Genomic DNA, 17,558 nt, shown 5'->3' with positions numbered 1-17,558 from the left:
GCCTAAGATTATCATTTAACTTCCCTAGCAGTCGCCGGGTACATGGCACCGTGGTCGTTAATGTTGTCATATCGTCCATAAACGCCCTAACTGGTGGGAGCCGGGTGCCATCATGCAGCCTCTCCCCGCCTACGACCCACTTAGAAGCCCTAATAATCACCTCCATTGCCATCATAAACGCTAGCGGTGAAATTGTACAACCTGCCATTATACCTATTTCCAGTCGTTGCCAAGATGTGACACACTCCCCTACACTAAAGCAAAACTGTATGTCTTCAAAATAGGCTTTAACTAACCTTGAAATCTCTTCTGGAACCCTAAAAAAATTGAATGCCTTCCACAACAATGCATGCGGTACCGAACCAAAAGCATTAGCCAGATCTAAAAACACCACATGTAGATCCTTTTTCTCGGCTCTTGCTGTTTGAATCTGAATAAGAATATATCGTACAATATGGAAATAATATCTCAATATTTAATGACAACATCTCAAAGTATTGATAAATTATCTCAAAATAATGAATCAGCACGTCATAAAATTGTATAATGATCATAATCATCTCAAAATATTGAAACAATTTGGAAAAAAAAATCAAAATAATGAACCTGCATCTCATACAAACGACATAATGAATCTTTTTTCAAAATAAAAGTATTCAAAATAATGAACCTGCATCTCCTACAAAATATATAATAAGTAATAGTTCTCAACATTTCAAGACTTTTTCAAATAAAAGTATTCTAAAATAATAAACCTGCATCTTATATAAATGATATAATGAATAGTAATATTTTCAAGATATCAAGTTTTTTCAAAATAAAAGTATTTCAAAACGATGAACTTGCATCGCATACAAATGGTATAATGAATAATAATCTCAAAATATCAAGATTTTTTAAAAAGTATTTTAAAATAATGATCCTGCATCAAATGGTATAGTAAATAATAATAATCTTCTTAAAATATCAAGACTTTTCAAAATAAAAGTACTTCAAAATAATGAACCTGCATCTCATACAAATGATAATATAAATAATAATATTCCCAAAATATCAAGACTTTTCAAAATAAAAGTATTTCACAATAATGAACCTGCATCTCATACAAATTATATAATGAATAATAATCATCTCAAAATATCAAGATCTTTCAAAATAAAACTATTTCAAAATTATGAACCTGCATCTCATACAAATGGCATAGTGAATAATAATATTCCCAAAATATCAAGATTTTTCAAAATAAAAGTATTTCAAAATAATGAACCTGCATCTTATTCAAATGATAATATAAATAATAATATTCCCAAAATATCAAGATTTTTCAAAATAAAAATATTTAAAAATAATAAACCTGCATCTCCTACAAAATATATAATGAATAAGTATTTCAAAATAATGATATAAATAAATAATGAATACATAAACATAATGGTTAATAGCAAACTGGTTATGGATAAAATCTACAGAAAGTTAAAAAGGGTTTTTTTCTTACCCTCGGAAGCTAATATATTTGAAAATCCAAGGCTTTTGACGGACAGTGACAGAATGAATATAGATAAATAAAAATCATTTTATTTACATGTTAATATAACCATAAGATGTATTCTTATCTGTGCAATGCAAAATAAAGCCATACTCACATGAAACACACCCTGAAATCTTCGCATTTGTCCCCCACGGAACACATGAATGGGTTTATAATCACACTGAGGAAAGACGTTTCTCAGTCTGGATGCGTTTATCAGGGGAACTGCAGAGACAGAGGAGGAATAAGACCAGACATGCTGAGGGCTATTCTAATGACTTCAACACTGCATAAACCACAGAAGAAGAAAAATCTACTCACTGTTGTAGATGGAGTCTCGAGGGTCTTCTCTGACCATGTCCACCTCAGGATGGGGAGGCTCAGAGATCATCTCGTGACTGGCTGCAGTTTGGGGGATGTGAGCCGTACCCCCCAGTGTAGGTGAAGATTCATCTGCAGATATGTGAATAATAATTAAATAATAATAAAATAACGTTCAGAACAATGGCTCCAAACACTGGATTAATGATCGTGTAGCACCTGGCTACACAAAAACTATAAAAATTAGTTTATTAACTGGCCTAAGGTTGAAAGTTGTGATTAAATAATTTTTTAAACATTTAATTCGGAATAAGTGTTTGTTTCATCGAGTAACCTGATATCCAGTTTTCTGTTTTGGATATATAGTGTATATTGTTTAAACAATCGTGACGCTCCTTGCTATCTTACACCCTGTTATCAGTCTATTTTTTATAAGACATGGCATCAAAGTTTAAAAATCATGGTGTGGAAGTGAGGTGTGTTTAGGTAGATATCTGGTGTGTTCTGTCGTTCGTAATTTGACGACTCTTAGGCCTCCCTTAAAGGGAAGCCTTGGGCTAGCTTAAAATAGACTCTTAAAAGGTTATCTAGTCATGCATCACTACAAAGCTTTAAATTCAAAAGAAGATAAAATCAACAGACGAGTGCCTCAGTTAAAGAAAGGAGAAGACTTCTTTCCGATGTTCTAAGATGATTCTTTATTGTTCTTCAGTCAGGAGAATTCAGTCTTCTGATCATGCAAAGCAATACACACACTTTTATACAGTATTTGGGTGAATAAAGGTGGGGGCTTTAGGCTCCACCTTTTACCGTTATATAACCATCTTTTAGTTGAACATAATTGTTCTCAACATGATCATCTTTCAGGGAGGTTTTTTCCGGTCAAGGCTATGGGCATAATGCCATCAACCCCATAATTGAACTTAATTGTGATCAAATCAACATGGTATGTTTTTTTTAAAAACCTGACCTTCACCTGCCTCATGTTCCCAGGAGAACTAAGGCCTATGTGGACATCTGGTTTCTGTCCAATGAATTTAGAGATACGCTCCCTAGCCATTATGTAGCGTTTTCCGGGAAAGCAGCCAATTATGCCCTGTTATCTATAGCAGCTGTCTCTTGTGCCAGATATTTAAACTTGTTATGGAAAAGAGCAGACAGAGGATGAGCGAACTTAATGAACCTGCTCATATAAAGCCAAGTGTGCCTTTAGTATGTGAAGATTTATGCATATCGATCTCCAATATCCTAATTTAGGCCCCACAGTTCCTATCCTGGTGTCAGGACATACAGGTGCGCTACTGACCGATTAAAACCCTGACAACCGTCAACAGTCATCCACCCAATCCTATCTCACCCATGCGCGAGCACTGTGCGTACTGTGCACTCTTAGCACATGTTTTTCTATGCTCATTACACACTGCAGCATGCAAATCCAGCCTTAAGTCAACAATAAACAGAATAAAGAATAAAATAACATTGCTGTTCCCTTAAATTACCTTTACAGCATGAACGTGTAGGTCAGAATCCTTCTACTGAGACATGTGAAAGCACCAAATTGTTAAGATGTCAACGTGCCAAAGTCAAACTTCAACTGGCTCTTAAAAAGAATGACAACTGGCACACGTATTGGTTTATTTCACCCAAAACACACCCACGGTTAATTAAGAGAATTAGATCATGTCTTTGGGCATTTTAAGCCATGCAAAGGGTTATTTTGGGCAATTGACCGGTGCACTATAGATCGCTAAAATAGGGCTTTGTGTAACAAGATGCTTTATTGACACAAGTTTTGTTTAGATGTTTTCATTTTTGGCTTCAACTTGTTAAAGTTAACACAAGACTTAAAATAGAGAACAAATAAACTACAGTGAGATAAGCTACAGTTTTGAGTACAGAGTTTGAGGCAACCCTCTTAGGCAACCCTCACTTTTAACACTTTACAACGAGGGTCACAAATAAAACTACTTACATCTTATACTTATACAGCTCGGGAAAATTAAGAAAATTAAGAGACCATTTCAGTTTTCATGCATCGTGACATGTTCTCCTCCACCAGTCTTACACACTGCTTTTGGATAACTTTATGCCTTTACTCCTGGTGCAAAAATTCAAGCAGTTCAGTCTGGTTGGATGGCTTGTGATCATCCATCTTCCTCTTTAATGTGGTAAAATCAAAGATCCTCATAATAAGTGGTCTCTTATTTTTTTTTCTCTTATATATCTTATACTTAGATTTGAACTACTTTAATGCATAAGAATGTTGTAAATAATAATGAATTGTGAAATTAGTTAAAGTTCATGCGAACTTGATCAACCCTAGTGAACTTGGATAAAAACCCTCAATAGTGTGATCCATATCCCAGTAATCAAACCACTGAGCCACCATCAGAGGCACAAACAGAAAACAGCGGTATTAAATTACACATAAAATAAGCTTCAGTTCTAACATATGAAGAAGATCAGCACCAAAAAGACATGCAATGAAATTCAGACATTCAGAACTTACTGATATAAAGAGAGAGATATTCAGATGTGATGACAGTAAATCTATTGTTCCTGTGGTTCTGACGCCACTGGAAAAAATTATGCAAAACATATCAATGTGAAACCTTTAGCATTTACATCAAACCACAGAACCATTGTGTGCTTCAAAATAAGAGAAACAGAAAGAGACATACAGCAACTTCCAGATGATCTACCCCTTCGTTCTGCTGGTAGAGGACTTCAAAAAAATATTTCTTTTTTTTCAATAACCTAAAAAAGAAAGGATACAATGCGGAAACAGTTTAAACAAGGAAAAAATACAGTATTTGTTACATTTATTTGAACTTATATTTGGTTGCAGAGTGAATGAACCCAATATATTTCACGTTTTATCTGGTCATTTTATTTATTAATATACTGTACATTAGCATGCAAATACCACTTTGTAATGCTCCAACTCCATCTCACAACACTACAAAAGTGATTCAGGTGTTATTTTGCCCCATTTTTCCTGTAAACATGCTTTACGGTGCCCAACAGTATGAGGATGTCGTTGACGTACCTTTCTCCAAACATTCTCTAATAGGAACAGATCAGGGGTGGGTTTCCCAAAAGCATCACAAAGCTAAGAACTTCGTTAACTGGTACTTAAGATCAGTCATTAATTTAAAGAGTGTTTCCCAAACCCTTATGTAACTAAAGTGCTCGCAAATTAACGAGTAACCCGACTCAGTCGTTATTCTAAAAGAACTTCTGGATTTTGCTTGAAATTTAGCACCTTAAACACCAGAGACGCCAATTTTTGAGGGAGGAAACAGCATGATCAATAATCTTTGTTATTTCCATGGTTGATTCTATATGATACTATATTATGGCATATATACAGTAATGACAACACTCGTCTGTAGCTTGTAGTATAATTGGGCACTTTGTAATTAACCAATACAACCCACGCATAAATCATTCAAATGTAGAATGGTGTTGGTAGAGCTCATGACACCAATGCTGCAATGAATGCAATCAATGAATTCCTACTGATGCTTATCACTATACACTAAATAAATTAGGGGGCTCTTAACTGACATTGTGGCTGTATATATATATATATACAGTACCTGTCAAAAGTGTGGACACACTTTCTTGTGTCCAATGTTTTTATTTATTTATTTGTGTACTTAATGTTCTACACCGTATATTAATAGTAAAGACATAAAACAATTAAGGGACACATATGAAATTATGTACTAAACAATAAGAATGTTTTTCTCTACAATCCCCTGACCTAAACCCAACTGAGATGGTAATTATTTGGAATAAGCTAGCACCTCCAGCTACTATTCCAGGTGACTCTCCCTTACAAAACACTAAGATTAAAATACCTAGAGTGTGCAGATCTGTCCTCAAAGCTCTGGTTTGTTTAACACTTTTTGTGCTCCTGTATAGCTTTAATATCTTCAATATTAAATCTATGTAAAAATCATAAAAAGGAAGAAAGCATGTTGAATGAGAAGAGGTTTGCCCTAACGTTTGATAGTGCTGTATATATATATTTTTTTTATTTATTTATTTGGTCATTTGTGTGTATTAAAGAGTATTTTACTAGGCCTAAGTACAGTACTTTCATTTGTTAGTTGACTTTCAGAATATGTATAGTAATACTGAATAAAACACTTGGCTATGTTTTTTGGGCATAGTAGTGAATAAATACATTATATTTGTCAGTGTTAAATTGATAGTTGCATTTTGACTGAGTGCTCTGTTCTTTTATCTCGTATGGTAATGTTCACTTGAAGAACTGGGTCGTTCTTTTCTCATGTTATACATTAGTTTGTTCGTTACTCTCTAAGATTAATTGTTTTAATCTCTCTGTTGCACTCAGTGAGACTTTAGTTTCCGCCAGTCCTTGGGCTCCTTATCTCCTTATAAGGACATTTTTTTCCCGTCCGTGTCCCACTTCACTAGCTGGGGCAGTGGTAGTGTATCGGACCGCGACCCTGACTACACAAGTTCGATCCTCTGTGAAGAACAGTGTGTTTATTTATTTATTTATTTCCTTTCTTCTTACTTTTACCTGCTTTGAGATGATGTTCTGCAATTGGGTTCAACAACCCTCTGGGCTGGAGAGCTACTAGTCTGTAGCACTCCATCCCATTAATGAATACTGATTTACCTGACCACGATACACTGTGTTTCCACTGTGTTTTTGGCCCATCCAAGAAGTCTCAGAGCCCAGTGGAGAAGTGGATGGAGCTTCTAAACATGTTTTCTAAACATGTTTTGTGGTAAAGTGGTGTCGGGCATGTTGTTGTTAATGTTGTTGATAAGGTTAGTAGTAATATCTTGTTCATGCGTTTCTATGAAATAAGTTTAGGCAGCTACTCAGAATAAGATACAGCGCCCTCCATAATTATTCAAACCCCTGGTTAAGAAGTGTTCTTTTGCTTCTAATAAATTCTTTAAAATATATATATATATAATATAGGACAATAATGTAAAAAAAAAGAGAAATACTAAACTTCAGTTCAAGTGACTTTTTTTTGGGAAAAGAATCACACGTAAAAAAAAAAAAAATCTTTTAAATAAAATCATGTGTGCCACAATTATTGGCACCCCTGGTGTTAGTACCTGGTACAACCCCCTTTTTGCAACAAGACATCACTTAATCTTCTCCTATAACTCTTTACAAGATGGGAGAATACAGAAAAAAGGATCTTCAACCGTTCCTCTTTACACAACCTCTCTAAATCATACAGCATCCTGGATCTTCTTCTATGCACGCTCCTTTTCATCTTACCCCACAGCTTTCCTATTGGGTTGAGGTCTGGGGACTGAGATGGTCATGAAAGGAGTTTGATTTTGTGCCTTGTGAAGCATTTTTGAGTAGATTTGGCCACAGGTTTAGGGTCATTATCTTGCTGAAAGACCCAGTAATGACCCATATTCAGCTTTCAGGCAGAATCAGCTTTACCAGATTCTGACTCAACATGTCCTGATATTTCAAAGAGTTCATGATCCCATGTATCCTTACAAGGTTTCCAGGTCCCAGGGAGCTTTGGAAGAGAAACAGGCCCATAGCATCATCGATCCTCCCCCATACTTAACAGTGGACATGAGGTGTTTTTCTATTTTTCTATCTTGGTCTCATCTGACACACGGTCCCAGTTAAAATCCCAGCACTGCTTGGCAAATTCTACCCGTTAACGCTTATGATTATTACTCAGAAAAGGCTTTCACCGTTCTGCATCCCAATCAGCTTACTGGCATAGAGATAGCACATGATGATTGTTTGGGAGACCTCGTAACCCCAAGATGCTACCATTTGATTCAATTCTCTTCCAGTGAGCTTACAGTGAGATACACTTGCATTCTCTTCCAAGCTTGTTTCTCTCTGTTCCAGATGTTCCATCACTTTGTGATGATTGCTCTGACTGTAGATAAGGGCATCTGCAGGTAAGTGGCTATTTTATTGTAGCCATTGCCTGATTTTTGAAGGTCGACACACATCTGCTTTACTTAAAATAGTGTTCTCTTGTCTTTCCCATTGTTAAGAGTGAGTAAGAGAAACAGACATCTGGGTAACATGATATTTATACCTTAGGGAAACAGGCAGTAATGACCCTTTACTAATTAAAGGTTCCTAGATACTTTGATCCACTTTATAAACTACAGTAGAAATGACATAAATGGTTTAGATAGATGTATTTCCAATAAATTGTAAAGGATGCCAATAAATGTGGAACAGGTCATTTTATAATGATTTTCTTTCATTCATTCACTTGAAGATTAACGGTTGCTTTTTTCTAATTTGTTTCAATAAATAACTAAAAAAAAGAGAATATTGGGGCTGTATAGGAAGGATTAGAGCAGGACTGGCAGGCATTATACATTAATTCTGTGAATATCTCAATAAATATGATTCAGAGTTACCCGTATCAGTCTCAGTTGTAATTATTTACGTATTTATGTTCATGGTAACCTTTATCTTCTTTCTGAAAAACATTGCATACACTGGTTGAAAAAAAAACATCTAAAATGACTTACGTTGCAGGCTGAGATTTCTGAGAGGCAAATTTCCCATATTCTCCTGGAGCAGACCATTCAGCACCTGTCTAAATGAAATCAAATCATCATTTCTTTAGATCATTTCTATAAAAAGCCACACTATATTCCGAAAGTATGTACATTTTTAAAGTTTTAGTGTTTTTGAGATCAGATGGTAAATCAGATTGGTAGTGTTGGGTAACGTTTATTCAATGTTGAAATGCCAGCTGGGAATGTTTAAAAGCAAATCACAATGCACAGGATTGCATTTCGTCTAGGAGCAGCACTTTATTTGTGCCAAAATGAAATGTAATCACTGTCCAATCAGAACCCACTACTGACATTGGGGCGGCGCTGAAAAAACGGTCAGAAGCGAGCACTCAGCTGTACTTTAAACCAGGAAAAATGTCTTTTGTGACAGGATATAACAGAAAATAAACACTCTAATTTTTTTAATTAAGGCTGGCACAGTTAAAGATGACTGCATGCTTTTCAGAGCTGTGTAGATCAGTTCTCACACTAGCCTTTTTTCTAAGACCAGGTGTGCTTTCTCCTGGGCTTGGGTGCGTTTGGTCCACGCTGTTTCTGAGCCCAGGAGCAATCAGTCCAGAGTACTGGTGTCTGGTCAGTTGTCTGGGGTCAAAGACTGTGTTTGTCTATTGTTGTGACTTAGATGAAGATCAGAACACATTTCATGACTAATTTATGCAGAAATCCAAGTATTCCCAAACTAATCTCCTCCAGTTAGACGCTCCTAATCAACTCATTACCTGCATTAAATACAGATGTCTTAAACTGTCACCTGTATAAAAGACTCCTGTCCACAGACTCAATTGATCAGTCTGACTCTAACCTCTACAACATGGGCAAGATCAAAGAATGCCAGGGAAAGATTATAGACCTGAACAAGACTGGAATGGGCTACAAAACCATAAGTAAGACACTGTGTAAGAAGGAGACAACTGTTGGTGCAATAGTAAATGCAATTAGAAATACAAAATGACAGTCAATCAACATCAATCTGGGGTTCCATGCAAAATTTCACATTGTGGTTTATCCTTGATCATGAGGAAGGTGAGAGATCAGCCTAACACTACACGGGGGGAACTTGTTAATGATCTCAAGGCAGCTGGGACCACACTCACAAGGAAAACCACTGTGCCGTAAAGAATGTACAACCATGGACAAGGCTCTATTTATACTAAAGTGGACTATTTATACATACAGAAGGGGACAGGAAACAGGAAACACCTGGGGCAGGGTAACAAGGGGGCGGAGTTACAAAAGAACAGATGAGCACACTGAAGACAGGGGAGAGGTAAATAAACAAACATGAGTGCAGGAAAAAAACACAAAACAGGACAAGACCACAACACTTTGGGATTTGGTCCATTTTGATTGGTGCCCCTAAATGCCTTGAAATGGCCCTGTTAATAAATGCTAAATCTGTGTTGTTTAAATTAAAATTATACCAAAATTAACACTTACCCTGCCAATGTAGGCCAGCAATCTGATGTTCTGGGGCTCTTCATTTAAACTCAGCCAGAACTCTGAGTTCTTATCTGAGGAAATCGCAAAAATATACTGACCTACCAAAAACATACCAGAAGATATTCATTAGCAGTAAACTGAATTTCGATTTACCTTAATTAAACTCAAAAGAACCCATTGTGATATAAGTCTCACAGTACAATTCTTGATAGAACTCAGTCCTTATATATATATATATATATATATATATATATATATATATATATATATATATATATATATATATATATATGTATGCAAGGGTTGGACAATGAAACTGAAACACCTGTCATTTTAGTGTAGGAGGTTTCATGGCTAAATTGGATCAGCCTGGTGGCCAATCTTCATTAACTGCACATTGCACCAGTAAGAGCAGAGTGTGAAGGTTTAATTAGCAGGGTAAGAGCACAGTCTTGCTCAAAATATTGCAATGCACACAACATTATAGGAGACATACCAGAGTTCAAAAGAGGACAAACAGTTTGTGCACGTCTAGCTGGCGCATCTGTGACCAAAACAGCAAGTCTTTGTGATGTATCAAGAGCCACAGTATCCAGGGTAATGTCAGCATACCACCAAGAAGGACCAACCACATCCAACAGGATTAACTGTGGATGCAAGAGGAAGCTGTCTAAAAGGGATGTTCGGGTGCTAACCCGGATTGTATCCAAAAAATATAAAACCACGGCTGCCCAAATCATGGCAGAATTCAGTGTGAAACCTCAACTCATTGTCCAACCCCTGTATATAAATAAATGTTACAATGTTATTCCTATTACAGAGGAGGGTCAATGTAGTGTTGGGAGTCTTTCCCAAAGATTCTTATTGGTGTAGAACATGATTTGAACCCTAAAATATTTGCAGCCATGTGCCGACAATAAGAAAAGAACATGAACGAACGAATGGGTCAGAGCTCTTATTGGTTAGAACTACACTACGCTAAAACAAGCTCCTCCCAGTGATGGTCTGGTGCAGTACCCACCACTTGCTGAGGGATGAATGTATCCAAAGATCCTCAGCCCGTAATTCTTCTGTCCAGGATAAACTGCTAAGCTGCTTATGGTGGTCTGAATCTACAACAATAAAATATATATTAAAAACAAATACACTTACATGCCACAAGTCATAGGACAGGAGTATGTGAGGCTACATTCACATTACAGGACACATTGATCACATGCAAATTATTTGCTCAGATCGGATTTTGCAGATCTTGACGGTTCACATTCACAAATGCCTTTTATGCGCCTTCTTTACCAACAAAAAAAACTACATATTTGAGAGACGAATTGTAGCTTCATGAAGGGAAATGTATGGGTTAGCAGCTTATATGTGGATCATCTTTTGCTGGAGTGAAGAGTAAACAGTTGGTCTAAAGTACATGTTCAGGTTGAGGAGGTAAAAAAAGGTCTGTTTGCTTTTGCTGTTTTTGTAGCTATAGCTGCACAGCTGCACCAAGAGATGTGTGGGTACAAGAGAAAAACACGTAGCGCATGCAGAAAAGCAAAAAGACGCATGAATTCTGTTCTATTTTACCGTTCACATTCATGTCACATGTCCATGGATCAGATATGTATCCGATTTAGGACCACATATGAAAGTGACTCAAACCTGATTTGAAAAAAAAAAAATCAGATCTCAGCCACATTAAGCAAAAAACTAGATTTGAGTCACTTTAGCCTGGTAATGTGAACATAGCCTAAATGTAAGTGAATAGGATAATGAAGTGTTACCTTGGGAGGCAGCTTAAGAACACCTACACCTGTGAGGTAAGTTCTGAGGTGTTATCTTGTGAATGAGGTTGATTCAGTGTGCTTATGGTAAGGTGAAATTGTCGGGGCGGGGGTGTGAAGGTTCAATTAGCAGGGTAAGAACATAGTTCTGCTCAAAATATTGCAATGCACACAACATTATGGGTGACACACCAGAGTTCAAAAGAGGACAAATTGTTGGTGCACGTCTTGCTGGCACATCTGCGACCAAGACAGCAAGTCTTTGTGATGTATCAAGAGCCACGATGTCCATGGTAATGTCTGCATGCCAAGAAGGACCAACCACATCCAACAGGATTAACTGTGGACGCAAGAGGAAGCTGTCTGAAAGGGATGCTCGGGTGTTAACCTGAATTGTATCCAAAAAACATGCCCAAATCACGGCAGAATTTAATGTGCACCTCAACTCTCCTGTTTCCAGCAGAACTGTCCGTTGGGACAATCGATTATTGTGGTCTAAAACCAGGTGTTTCAGTTTCATTGTCCAACCCCTGTAGATCTGACACAGATGGGTAAAAGTACACCGTTACATAGTCCTTTGTCTAGTCACGGTAGTTCTGCCAAAAGAATAGAAATCTCAGGAGCAGATCAACTGAACGTGAACCTGTTGGCACCATGACTAACACCAGGTGTGGACTAGACTAACGAGATATACAGCCCGCCAGTATTGAGCTGTGGAGCAGGGGAGTAACTGTGTTCTCTGGAATAATGGAGCTCAATTCAGCACTCTTGTGTGCTAAGCTTGAGCTGGTATGACTTGGGCAAGGCTTATCCTACATCCTTTAATACTATAAAGGAGCTAGAGTTTATATTTGTGGGTTGTTTGCATGTGTTCTGGTGTATGGTTGTGTAAGGTTACTAACGTGTGGAAATAGAGGGTACAGCACGTTCCGTCTCAGCTGTTCTACAGATGTTCCACACCAGTCTTCAAACACGTGCATGTTGACTTGGCCTTGGTCCTGATCACATAATAAAAAATGTAGGAATGTAGGATGTAGAATTTAAATTCTGTCCTGAGAGACAAAGATTAAAAATAACAATGGGAGCTCACCGGTTGAGACGAGTTTCTTTTCCTGAAGATTATAGATTTTGGACGCTCTTGAGAGACCTTGACTTTCTCTGTCAGAAAAAATAAAATAAATCAGTGTGTTGAGTGTGGTGTGGTGATTAATCAGTGAGGTACAGTGAGTGAGTTGGCCATAATAGTCACAACCATTACATTGACATGATTGGAAATCACAAAAAAAAAATCTATAAAAAAAGAAAAAAATAGAAAACAAAAAAGGTTAGGATAGTATAGAAAATGCAATAATCAGTTTCTCTGATTTTGGTATTTATAGGCATATGTTTCAGTAAAATGAACATTGTTGTTTATTCTATAAACTACAGACAACATTTCTCCCAAATTCCACAAGTAATTTAATACAGGAAATTGACAAATCCTGCACCTAACAGCTGGGGTTATGCATAGGGCTCAGCCAGGATCTACTACTCACTCAACTAACAACAATAGCAAAACCACCACAATCTGATACTGGCTCGACAAGAATCCAGAAGCACAGCCTAACACTATGTTCATGGTCCATTGCCTCAACTGCCAAGTAACAGACCTACCAAAAAATAACCTATGAACACATAAAATCCCTCCTTAATCTAAGCTCACTTCCTTTAACTATGGCAACAACACACTTACCTAAGCACAATCACACACAATAAATCACATTATAAGTTGCGTGAGCAGAACACAGCAACCACTACCATCTGATACTGGCTCGACAAGAATCCAGAAGCATAGCGAACTATGTTCATGGTCCGTGCCTCAACTGCCAAGTACTCAGACGTCTACAAAAACTCATGAGACAAATTATTACAAGAGCAGGACCACACCAATCCCCTTCATCCAAACTTTAACACAAACTTCAGTGCAAGCTCTTCTCAGGGGTCATCAGGCAGGCACCTTCCTTCGTCAGTGTTTCGCTGAATTAGGCCCACATAAAAATATCATCATTTAGAGCATTTATTTGCGAAAATGAAAAATAGCTGAAATAACAAAAAGATGCGGAGCTTTCAGACCTTAAATAATGCAAAGAAAACAAGTTCATATTCATAAAGTTTTAAGAGTTCAATAATAATTTTTTTTGGAATAACTCCGGTTTTCAATCACAGTTTTCATGCATCTTGGCATGTTCTCCTCCACTAGTCTTACACACTGCTTTTGGATACCTTTATCCCACTCCTGGTGCAAAAAGTAAACAGTTCAGCTTGGTTTGATGGCTTGTGATCATCCATCTTCCTCTTGATTATATTCCAGAATGTTTCAATTTGGTAAAATCAAAGAAACTCATCGTTTTTAAGTGCTCTCTTATTTTTTCCATAGATGTTTAGTAACATAGTTGAGCTACTTCACCACTGTATCTGTATGGTGTATATATATATATACATATACATATATGTATATATATATATATATATATATATATATGTATATGTATATATATATATATATTTTCTCCTACTTACAATTTTAATTCATTCATACAATACATTTTGTGTTTCATATTTTTATACCAATACATTTTGAATGTGCTGTATTTGTAGTTATTAAAAATTGCTCATCATTGAACGAGTCAAGCAAACAAGCTGATCTTATAAGACAATTTTACAACTTCACTTTTGTACTTTTACTTTCAGTACCTAAGTACATAAAATGTTTAATACTTTAATAGTGCCCCTTCAAGGTCTCATTCCATCGTTTTTAAATTCATTTTAAAATGTCTAGTTGTGTCTCTAGTATGAATAAATGCCATGTGAGCTGTTTTTTTGTGAAAAAAAGTGTTCAGGTGTTTCTATTTAGCCCTGCTTTAGATTACTGAATGAGAGGTCTCTGAAGAAAGACTTCAGAGGTTTTGGCTCTTGCTCATGAATATTTATATATGCAATTATATCACCTCTGATTGGCTAAGAGCACTGCAGCAGAGAACCTACCTGCCTTTTCCCCCCACAGTCAATTTTACAGCTCTAAAACTCAAAGGACAAAATGTTTTTAGAGATACTGCCTTAGAAGTTATAAGGCAGCCGCGATGTCACTTGCCCCACGGCAGTGTGAATAACCAAAGGCTAAGGCTACTAAACTCTTACCTCAGACTTGGTGATTCACTGCTTGTGCAGTTTCACCATGCGAAGCCCCAGAGTCCGCTCTATATCTTAAAATCCAACACGAAAGGTGAGCGCTTGGTTGAGCTGCCTTGTCAAACCGTGCTCCCATAGTGTATATTTAAGGTCTCGGGAAAACGTGGAATCAACCGGAGATCCAATTTAAATCTACAGTAACTTACACAAGATAGCTAATGCTAACTAGCTCTGTAAATATAAGCTGTAAACAGAGCTGTGAGCTTCTCCTTAGCTATAGCTCCTAATTCTGTAGCCCGGGTTCAGCGCTGCCTGTGGGTGGTCCTGACCCGAGTTGGGCGAGGCCATGAACTCACTGGTTGGTGTAGGCACCCTAATATCCCTCTGTTCAACTCGTATTTCTGAGGATTTTCTTTTACTAGCTACTGCAAACAAGGGAGGCTTGAAGAACAGTATCATATGCAGCATCATATACAACTCAGAGAGACCTATAGTATTTCACGAAGAACAAGAAAAAGGTGGTACTTAAAGAACACTTCAGCTTCTACTCAAGTCACTCAAGTTTTGATAGAGCACTTAAAGTACTTGGTACCACTTTTAAATAGACTGCCTTTTATGAAGGGTTTATAAATGGTTTACAATTAGTTTATTAATGGTTACTAATAAGGTTGTAAATGCCTTAAAAATCCTTAATAATCAGTTATAACTCATACGTAGAAAGGGCAATAATGACCTGTTGTTTGCCAAATACTAAATGCACAGCCATCTATATTGTTGCCATTTCTATGTATGTGTTATAACTGATTATTAATGATTTTTAAGGCATTTACAACATAATTAGTAACAATTAATAAACTGATTAAATTGTAAACCCTTTTTAAACCCCTTATGAATGTAGTCTTATTTTAAAGTGCTACCAAGAACTTTTACTTAAATATGGTCTATCTACTAGTTTAAACATGGCTATGAGTTGTACTAGACATGTACTATAACCCAGTATTACTTTAGTGACAATAAGTTGAATTGAATTGAATTAAATTAAATTACTCACCATTGTCTGAAACCTGATTACGCTTCATTTGAAGAGTAAAAAATGTTGAATATATAATCAGAAGTAGCACACTCAGAACCAGCAGCAGCACAATGCTTTTCAGCCTTTTAAAGCCAAAAAGTTTAAAAAAACTGGACAAAACCTGACTCATATTTGAGTTTAAGTTATAGTTGAGTTCCTCTCAACACCAGATCACAGCTCTGCCTGCTTCTCACCCAGTGTCACCTTTCTGTTTGAGATTACTGTAAATTAAGCCGAGTCAGACTGAAGTGTTGTTTTATTGTGCCTGGCCAGGGTCCAAAGTTCACATTTTCCTCCTCTGGCTCCGCCCCCTTCAGTCTCATTGTGTTCACACCTGTTCACAGTTTACCTGTTCACCTGTTCATCATCTCTTCTCTCGTTTCTCAGTCAAAACTTAAAACCCCTTTTGTCTTATATACTGTATCGTCTGGATACGTACACTGGAAACCCAGAAGTTGTTTAAACTCAAATAATTGAAGTCTGTTTTACAAAAACGTTGATATTTCTAAACATTGCTCAACTATTTTGAGTTAGCTAAAAATCTATGGGCACATATACATTCAAACTGAGATCTTATAATAACCGAGTTTATTATGATTAACTGCTTCTGTTACAGCCTCTGTGTTGTAGGCTGTAAGAACAAGCAGCATAATTTTGTGCACTGCAGTAACTCCGCAGTGTTGCTATTTGCTCTCAATATGTTTTATTCTTTACTGTTTTCTTTCTTTATCTACTTTTCAATAAGTGTTAAAAAAAATAGTTAAATTAAATAAAATTGCGGAAAACCATTTCAGGTGACTCTTCACCTCTTGAAGCTCATTTAGAGAATGATTCCAAGAGTGTACAAAGTAGTAATCAGAGCAAAGGGTGGCTGTTTTGAAGAAACTAGAATAAAAACATGTTTTCAGTTATTTCACCTTTTTTTTTTTGTTAAGTACAAAACTCCACATGCGTTCATTCATAGTTTTGATGCCTTCAGTGAGAATCTACAATGTAAATAGTCATGAAAATAAAGAAAACGCACTGAAAAAGAGAAGGTCTGTCCAACTTTTGGCCTATAGTCTACAAGTCTGTGTTAAACTGTACAATCCAGTATCAGTTTATTGACAAATAAAGTTGAATTCAATTGAATTGAATTGAATTGAATTACTCACCACTGTCTGAAACCTGCTCATGCTCCATATGAAGAGTAAAAAAAATTAAAATATATAATCAGAAGTAGCACACTCAGAACCAGCAGCAGCACAATGCTTTTCAGCCTTTTAAAGCCAAAAAGTCTAGAAAAACTGTACAAAACCTGACTCATATTTGTGTTTGAGTTATAGCTGAGTCCCTCTGTTTCTCACCACTGTGCCACTTTTACATTCCTGATTTTGAGTCTAACCTGCTGGGTGGTGTTGTGCAAAAATCAATCAATCTAATACTCAGACATGTGGAGCATTTACTGTATTTGAGAACAAGGAAAGCATTTAAATGCAAGTTCAGAAGCGCTCTGTGTTATATATGATATGTTGGGGCGTGCCTTTCCATTAAAAGGTCACAATCAATACTATTGGCACAGAAGACAAGATCAAGCTTGTTGTTGGGGAGGGAGGAGAGTGTATCTTTGTCAGTGACATGTTTCTGTACAAGCAAGAATGTGGTTAGACTGGTATGTGTCCAACTGCCTGTGGTTCTG

At 36.7% G+C, this 17,558-nt stretch overlaps 1 protein-coding gene across 9 annotated transcripts in view; it reads right to left on the bottom strand.

Annotated features, from left to right (window-relative positions):
- Window positions 1-17,167, bottom strand: part of LOC103025722 (beta-1,4-N-acetylgalactosaminyltransferase 3) — a 46,528-nt gene extending 29,361 nt beyond the window's left edge. For 4 of the 9 annotated variants that reach the window (XM_049473799.1, XM_049473776.1, XM_049473767.1 and 1 more), the window contains exons 1-10: window positions 15,860-16,114; window positions 12,731-12,798; window positions 12,543-12,638; window positions 10,890-10,980; window positions 9,866-9,966; window positions 8,378-8,445; window positions 4,531-4,606; window positions 4,359-4,425; window positions 1,850-1,981; window positions 1,644-1,753 (exon numbers count right to left, since the gene is read on the bottom strand). In XM_049473799.1, the coding sequence (XP_049329756.1) occupies window positions 1,644-1,753; window positions 1,850-1,981; window positions 4,359-4,425; window positions 4,531-4,606; window positions 8,378-8,445; window positions 9,866-9,966; window positions 10,890-10,980; window positions 12,543-12,638; window positions 12,731-12,798; window positions 15,860-16,010 (960 nt within the window). In that variant the 5' untranslated portion in view covers window positions 16,011-16,114. Of the gene's footprint in view, window positions 1-1,643; window positions 1,754-1,849; window positions 1,982-4,358; window positions 4,426-4,530; window positions 4,607-8,377; window positions 8,446-9,865; window positions 9,967-10,889; window positions 10,981-12,542; window positions 12,639-12,730; window positions 12,799-15,859; window positions 16,125-17,034 lie in introns of those variants that run through there. The other 5 variants (XM_049473797.1, XM_049473786.1, XM_049473801.1 and 2 more) reach the window with 4 other exon arrangements.
- Between the last annotated feature and the right edge of the window lie 391 nt (window positions 17,168-17,558).

This window comes from Astyanax mexicanus, chromosome 2 (assembly GCF_023375975.1).
Source record: "Astyanax mexicanus isolate ESR-SI-001 chromosome 2, AstMex3_surface, whole genome shotgun sequence".
Classification (NCBI taxonomy): domain Eukaryota; kingdom Metazoa; phylum Chordata; class Actinopteri; order Characiformes; family Acestrorhamphidae; genus Astyanax; species Astyanax mexicanus.
Note: the sequence above shows the minus strand (reverse complement) of the source record. Positions and strands in the feature narration are given on the sequence as shown.